Source organism: Corylus avellana, chromosome ca10, assembly GCF_901000735.1.
Source record: "Corylus avellana chromosome ca10, CavTom2PMs-1.0".
Taxonomy (NCBI): domain Eukaryota; kingdom Viridiplantae; phylum Streptophyta; class Magnoliopsida; order Fagales; family Betulaceae; genus Corylus; species Corylus avellana.
Window position 1 is genome coordinate 19,058,561 of NC_081550.1, and position 8,909 is coordinate 19,067,469.

The 8,909-nt window shown below is 32.6% G+C and overlaps 1 protein-coding gene across 1 annotated transcript in view; it reads left to right on the top strand.

Annotated features, from left to right (window-relative positions):
* The first annotated feature begins 4,924 nt into the window (after positions 1 to 4,924).
* Positions 4,925 to 8,909, top strand: part of LOC132163091 (thaumatin-like protein 1b) — a 6,340-nt gene continuing 2,355 nt past the window's right edge. Inside the window, exon 1 of the mRNA XM_059573288.1 lies at positions 4,925 to 5,072. Coding sequence (XP_059429271.1) covers positions 4,925 to 5,072 — 148 coding nt within the window. The remainder of the gene's footprint in view (positions 5,073 to 8,909) is intronic.

Sequence of the window (8,909 nt, forward strand, 5' to 3'; positions counted from 1 at the left end):
ATTGGCTGTCTCGTCTCGTCTCATGCATGGGTAGTGATCATAGCACTCCACGTAGGACACTCGGGCAATCTCATGATCCTATTCCACAATAATAGGATATGAGGGAAGCAATAGATGATCAGATTGCTTGGGAGATTATCAAGGAAGAGAAGGATCAACGCAGAGATTATCTATCCTAGCCGTAGTTCTCTTAGTTGTGTTATCTTTATCTCATCTTATGTATTACGTCTATCAGTAGCTAAGCTCTTGTTGTTTCCTTGTTATTATTTCGTTACTGAAAATTCTAAATACGACTCTAAACGACACCTATTCAAATGTCTAGGTGATTCACAAATATTATGCAGAATAAGATCTAACCTAACAGAAAATAATCAACCAAATACAGATATGTAATGAAAATCAAGAACACAGATATTTGGTTACGAAGAGGAAACCATTTAGAGAACTCTCTAAATGTAAAACCTCTCCGGGGCAGCCAAACTCAGAAAATCAATCCACTATAAGAAGAATAAAGAATACAAGAAGGATTACAAAACCTTTGCAATTAACACTTCCTTGCACACGACAAGCGACCCACTTGACTTCTACCGCAGTAGCCTTTCCAGAACATCTGGCACAATTCTTCTATATGATTTCTTTTTACCGGAACTCCGATAGACTTCTCAACCGTAGATTTATCAAAAAAATAACTAAAACTCTAATAGATTCAATTTAACGCTCACCACATATGATCTCTCTTAGCACAGCCTCCGACGAATTCTCTGGGGGTAAAAATTCATACTTATCTCTTCTATAATTATGTATATATACCCCCGACAAAACCCTAGACCTAACCCACTTAAAATCACGTTTTTGGGCCTAAAACTTACGGGGTGTCCGGACATGTTAATGGGTTGTCCGGACACGGCTTTGCGGAGCAAATTTGAGTTTCTGGAAATGCGGTCTGGACCCGGGGAAGGCATGTCCGGACATGGGTGAAATAGCATTCTGGAAATGTTGTCCAGTCTTGATCAACAGCTCCGATCGATGGGCGTTTGTGGTCCGATTGAGCTGAAATTTTGCAGGGACGTTTATAACACATGAATCTACATTATGAACGGTGGAGATTGGATTCTAAGGATTCTATATCAGTGTTTGAGCCCGAACTAACAAACTCTCCCTTTGGTAATTCAGTGACAAAACCAAAATGCCGAGCCAATCCCATCATCTCCCCATATTTACTCCCCCTTTTTGTCACAGAATGACAAAAGGTCTTCATATTTCCTGAAACACTTCACAAAATATATCAAGGCATATGTAGAACAGGAATACAGAAATAAAACTCATGATAAAAAAAAATGACGTAGAATGCAAGATCATGAACACACATCACCAAAAACTCCCCCTCAACATATGACTCAATAATCAACAAGAAGCTAAAAAATGCAAAACATGTTTCTCCCCCTCAAAAGTCAAATGAACACAAATGATAACACATCAATGACTCATGTATTGCACAATGAATATCCCAAACATGCTCCAAATATGCAAAGCATACATGAGACTAGAAATGGCTAGAAACTCATATTGCTTAACATAAGCCAAAAAAATGTTCCATTCAACCCATGCTTGTGTGGTGTGTGGGTAAGCCATCCAAAGAGAAAAAATTTCAACTTACAAAATGAGGAAAAAGTTTTACCACCATGAGGTTTTGACAAGTATATAAAATCAAAAGTCAAACCTTATCATACTAGGGCCTAGCCACTCTCATCCTATACATTTCTCTTTCTAAAACATTTTGCACAAGTTTGACACAGTGAAATAAATTCCTTTTGGAATATGATCTTTTAATTTTATTTGTTTCACTATTTTGTTTATTTTTCTCTTTGAGAAAGTGTCCTTAAACTTTTGGTGCTTACCACAAAAGAGAAAGCAGGAATTTTTAAGCCCTAGGTTCAACTAGCATATGGTCAATTTGAAAAATATTACTAGTCAAAAACCTCATATGGTTACCTAACAAACCTCACAAATAAAGTGAAACAAAACCTCAATTTAAGCTTAAATGTGCACAAGAGATAAGGCATAGGCAAAATGTACCACATAAGCTCAGGCTTTAGGTAACCACAAAAACAAGTCCATTGACACAAATTTTCATCTCATGCATATTAAGAACATTCCAAGACGTAAGGAATTAAATTCATAACAAGCAACATGAGAAATTAATGAACTATCTAGGTGCATAAGACAAAAGAAAGAAAAGAAAACAAAGTAACATATTTTTGTCTTTTTGAAATTTTTCACAAAAGAAATGCACACGAACGAAAACAAATGCAAAACAAACAAAAATGCAATGCAAAACAAAACAACATACTTGAATTTGAGATTACAACAGGCAAGACATAAATGTCCTTTAGCATTAAACTTTCATCACATCTTATAGGTCCCACTACAAAAAAATGATTTGGTTTAATAACTACTTCTAGGTCTTCACAAGACATTACACATTCCTGAACATTTGATTAGCAAGTAGACAAAAATCTTGATGGTCCACACACAACATCTCATCTATAAACTTTTCAAAGATCATGATATATGAATTTCTTGAAAAATCCTTTATGAATATGCCTCAAAACATGAATCTCAAAACAACCATGTATACACTCTTCATACAAAAAGTGTGACAACAAAAACAATGTAATGCATAAACAAAAAAGCAAAAAAAAAAAAAATGCAAAGCAAAGAAAAATAACACGCTCTAGGATATTCAAAAATAAGCAAAACAATCAATCATAGGCATGTTATTGACTCACCTAACTTTAGGTGAGATCGCTACCACTCCCCCTCAATGGGTGAATGCTATAATCCTTCCTAACCCAAACCTTCTTGAAAGAAGGTGTAGAGACATGAACATTTTTAATCTTGTCTAATCTAGACAAACCTCTCATTATCATTGTGCATAACCCCAAAGGTTCTTTCCTAGAAACAAAATTTTTATTTTTATGCATATGAGGTTTCAATTTAAAACAGTTGGGTCGAATGTGACCAACTTTTCCACAATGATGACAAGTAGGGATAAACCTTTTAGGAGGTAGATTCCTAGGAGGATGGACGACTCTATACTTGGGGTAACATACACAAGGTTCAATATGAATTTTCTTAACTTTCTTACCTTGTGAGGTCGAGGCAGCCGCTGTTCTTCTTTTAATCAAAGAATCTTCTACTTTTTCTGATTCAACAAATATTATCTCGGAAGTAGAATCATTGTTAGAAGACAAAGCAGCATGACAATCAAAACTTAACTCAGATTTATCACAATTAGAATTCTGAGTATGCAACATATTCTCAAGGGAATTGCTAGAGAATTTTTCCAATTGAGTTTTTGACTCTTTTAATTTATTCTCTAACAAATCAACTTTAGAACCTAAAACAAGATTTTCAGATTTTAAAGAATCAATTAAAACATGTGATTCGGACAATTTAGTAACAATAGATTCTTTCTCATGTTTAAGATCTTGAAAATCCTCCAAACAATTTGTGTATTGATGTCTCAAAATAGTGAATTTTTTCAACAAATTGTTGAAGGAGTTTATAAGATCATATTCCCCTTTAGAAGTATTCATAGCAAACAGGAGTCAATAGATCTCACTCAGGAATTTAATCCAAACAGAGTGAACCCGCTCTGATACCAATTGAAAATTCTAAATACGACTCCAAACGACACATATTCAAATGTCTAGGTGATTCACAAATATTATGCGGAATAAGATCTAACCTAACAGTAAATAATCAACCAAATACAGATATGTAATGAAAATCAAGAACACAGATATTTGGTTACTAAGAGGAAACCATTTAGAGAACTCTCTAAATGTAAAACCTCTCCGGAGCAGCCAAACCCAGAAAATCAATCAACTATAAGAAGAATAAGGAATACAAGAAGGATTACAAAACATTTGCAATTAACACTTCCTCGCACACGAAAAGCGACCCACTTGACTTCTACCGCAGTAGTCATTTCCAGAACATCTGGCACAATTCTTCTATATGATTTCCTTTTACCGGAACTCCGATAGACTTCTCAACCGTAGATTTATCAAAGAAATAACTAAAACTCTAAGAGATTCAATTTAACGCTCACCACATATGATCTCTCTTAGCACAGCCTCCGACGAACTCTCTGGGTGAAAATTCGTTCTTCTCTCTTCTATAATGATGTATATATACTCCCGACAAAACCCTAGACCTAACCCACTTAAAATCACGTTTTTGGGCCTAAAACTTACGGGGTGTCCGGACATGTTAATGGGCTGTCCGGACACGGCTTTGCGGAGCAAAATTTGAGTTTCTGGAAATGCGGTCCGGACCCGGGGAAGGCATGTCCAGACATGGGTGAAACAGCATTTTGGAAATGCTGTCCAGTCTTGATCAACAGCTCCGATCGATGGGCGTTTGTGGTCCGATTGAGCTAAAATTTTGCAGGGACGTAACACATGAATCTACATTATGAACGGTGGAGTTTGGATTCTGAGCATTCTATATCAGTGTTTGAGCCCGTGAACAGTAGCCTCTGCATTTTGGAACTGAATTAAGCCAACACACGAACTAACAGTTACTAATCGTAGTATGTATAAGACAAGGAGAGGAGCAATATAGGTATTCCTTGAGAATTGTATTAAAGGTTCGTCACCGATCCTAATTGGAGTTCATTATCAATCTATCGTTCTTATCGATGTGGTATCAGAGTGTTAAATATATTGTTGAATATATTGCGAGCGGAAGAAGGAGAGAGAAAAGAGAGAGAGAGCGAAAGCATATAATAGACTACATCTCTTCTATATTGAGTCTGATTGATTGATGTGAATACAGAGGCCTCTATATATATAGAGGAGCTATCCTTGATGCTAATGATCCAAGATTGGAAGGGAATAATTATGTGGTGGAGGAAATGGTGTTGATTTTGAAACTAGGCTTGCTTTGCTCACATGCAATACCAGCTACAGGGCCTAGCATGAAGCAAGTGATGCAGTTTTTGGATGGTGATGCTGATCTGCAGGAATTACCACATGACAACGCTTCTTTTGGTGCATCTACAAGTAATGAAGCATCCGATTTCATGTCTTTTCCTTTTTCCCAGGCCCATGCGCCTTCCTCTTCCATGTCTAGCACTGATTCAATCCTAAGAGTTGGTCGTTGAATTGGTTGTCTCATGCCACATAGAACACCTATAGATCACTTGGAGGTTGGAGAGAAGACAAAGAAGAAACTTGCACTATACCGCGCGTCTAGGTTTCAAATGTAAGAATTTAATGTCCCATATTACATGGCACATATGAAAATTAATTAGACTTTTAATGTTATTTAATTCTAATCTTATAAAATTGTTGGTTAATTAAGAGAAATAGTTTCCTATTTAATGAACTCCTGCATTGATGAAGTGGAGTACTTATAGGTTAATAAGAAAACATAGTGCGATGTAACTTGAGAGGATGAAGTGAGAAAAAATGAAAAATTATTTTCTAATGTTTATGTTAGAATATATGGAAAATATATAATATTTTTCATATATTCCATAATTATGCTGATATCAAATATTCTCTATTTATGGGTTGATTGTAATCAAATATTTGGATTGTAATCAAATCATGGGGATTTGATTACAATAATTGTATTTAGACATTACCCTATAAATAGGGACCTTTGTATTATAGACAAATCAAGTTAATAAGCATAATGTAGCCCTTAGTGGTATTTCGAGTGGTGGACGTAGGTGTCTAACACCGAACCACCCGTAAGTTCTTTGTGTTTATTTTCTATCTTACTTCCGTTTAATATTCTCCACCATCAATATAATTTCAACAGTTTACATGTCAAGATTTCATGAAAATTTGAATGCTAAGAATTTTGGTATGTTCTTTGTGAAAATCATTTTCCATAATTTTGATGAAAACTGAGCAGAGTGAACGCAAACGAATTCTGGCCATTTATTTGATTACGGTCAACGATATCCACGTTAAACGTGGTTGGACGATTTTCTGCCGGTTTGCTAATTTACTCGGAAGCCATTCGACCGTTGACTTTTGAGTTTTGACTTGGTACTCATAGGTGCATGATGGGTTTTGAGTAGAAACCGTGTGCCAAAAGATCGAATTGTTGTTGCTGTTAAAGATACAGTGGCCCGTGTTACACGGTATATATATAAAGAAATTTGTGCTATTTTGTTATTAAAAGCATGTGTCTGCATCTTGGACTTACAAAAGGCTTATGGTGGGGGGTGTTATGAAAGTAGAATTTTATTGCAGGAAGAGGACGTTGGCATGACTCAAGCACGTACTCCGTCAAGTTCTGGAGATTATCTTTGCACTAGTTTAATTAAATAATGAGAGTTATCTTCTATTGTTATCCATTTAGTATAACTATATAGTTATATATGTTTATAGTTTGTGTCGAGTAGCAGTACTATCGATCTGCAGTTATTTTAGTAGTTGTTTGAAGTAGGAGTTTACTTTCAAGTTGTGTAGGAGTTTTACTCTAAGTTTAAGTCGTTATATTATTCTTACTAAAGGGTAATCAATGAATAAAGAGAAATCAGAAAATTAATCTTGAACTTGATGTTTGAAAAAGGTTTTAAGTTGCCTTAGAATTAAAAATGTCTAAGTTTGCTCATAAACTAAAATCTACTAGCATGTAACCCGCGTTATGCACGGGATTCTTCATTATAATTTAATTTCAAAACTTAAACGCATCTCATCTTACTTTTTATTATAAGTTAAAATATATGTGTAAAAATACATACTAAAGGTTATACATCAGTAAATTACTGTACTAAACATGTATTTTTTTTATTTTTATTTTTGAAATATACCAAACATTTACTTAATGAAAAGTATAAAATAAAAAATAAAAAAAGCAAAAAGGACACTTGAATTCTGATGATCAAAATATTAATAGAAAGTTAGTAGGAAACTCTGATATTGTTGATGTGATATTTATTATATTGTAATACAAATAAAATCCATAAAGTTCTAATGATTTCAGAAAAAATACAGAGTAAAATAAACAAAATCTTCTATCTTCTTTTTAATACAAAATAAAACACACATTTCACTCAATATTTAATGCTATCAAATAAATTTCTTTCAATACTTCCAAAAAATGCTAGAAAATTTGAGTAAATCACAAAACCAAGAAAAAAAAAATCTAATAAAATATTCAGATGAATTAAAACATAAAATCTTATTGGTGTGATACCTATTATATTTCAATACAATGAAACTTTCTAGAGAAACAAACATAAAAATAATTAATTTACACTCGTGAAGAATTTATACATAGATAAAACAAAGATAAATCCAAAAATGATATGATAAGTGTTCTACAAAAATGAAGAATAAGCATTTTGGAAGGAAAATTCTTTTTGGTTACCTCTACAAAAATGAAGAAGAAGTATCTATGTATCTATTTATACATATATACCCTAGCATATAACTCGCGTTATGCGCAGGGTTCTTTATTATCTTTGATTTTAAAATTTAAACGCATCTTCATTTTTTTTTTTTATTATTAATTATAGGCTAAAATAATCATGTTAAAAAATCAATTATCACTCTTTCAATAAAAAGACATGCTAAAGGTTATATTTAAATACAAATAAAATTCACATAATTCTCAATATTTGAGAGAAAAAAAATTTATGAATACAAAATAAAATAAAATCTTTCAATCAAGATTTAATGCAATCAAATAAATCATCTATCTTATTTCAATACAAATAAAACCTATATAATTATGAATATTAAAAATAAAAGGCAAAATAATATTGCTTTCAAAAGTAGAGAGAGAAAAAAAAAAAAAAAAACCTTAAAAATATGCTTGAAAATCCGAGTAAATTACACACACAAAAAAAAAAAAATCTATAACCATTCAAATGAATTAAAACATAAGACTTTTAATTTTAGTTTAATTTATATAAATTAGAATATGTTAAAACATTGTTGGTCTGAAGAAAAAAAAAAAAAAAAAGGTTAAGAAGAATAATTACCTCCAATTTGAATTTTTAGGCCAATAGATTATGTTTTTGTTAATGTTGGAGAGTGTAGAAAGAGAAAGATAGAGATGGAGAGAAAAAAGAGGAGAGATATTAATGTTGGAGAGTGGAGGTAGAAAGATGTCTTTTTTTTTTTTGAAATTAAGAGAGAGGGATGTTGAATGAGAGTGAAAGACTTGGAGAGAAAAAAGAGAAAGAGACGTGGAGAGAGAGGAAAAAAAGGAGAGAGAGAGAGATATGAACCGGTTCAAGAGAGAGATGTGGAATGAGAGTGCTTGGAGAGAAAAAATAAAAAAATAATAAAAAAATAAAATAAAAGAGTGAGAGAGAGAGAGAGAGAGGAAAAAAAGAGAGATAGAGAGAGAAAAAAAAATGAACCGTTCACTTTTTAAAATAATAAGTTAAAAAATCAGTTTACTCTTTAAAAAAGTTGGTCTTTCAATCAAGATTTAATGCAATCAAATAAATCATCTATCTTATTTCAATACAAATAAAACCTATATAATTCCAAATATTAAAAAAAATAATAAGCAAAATAATATTGCTTTCAAAAGTAGAGAAAAAATGCTTGAAAATCCGAGTAAATTAGACAAAAAAAAAATCCATAAACATTCAAATGAATTAAAAGATAAGACCCTTAATTTTAGTTTAATTTATATAAATTAGAATATGTTAAAACTTTGTTGGTTTGGAAAAAAAAAAAAAAAGGTTAAGAAGAATAATTACCTCCAATTTGAATTTTTAGGCCAATAGATTATGTTTTTGTTAATGTTGGAGAGTGGAGAAAGAGAAAGATAGAGATGGAGAGAAAAAAGAGGAGAGATATTAATGTTGGAGAGTGGAGGGAGAGAGATGTCTTTTTCTTTGAAATTAAGAGAGAGAGAGA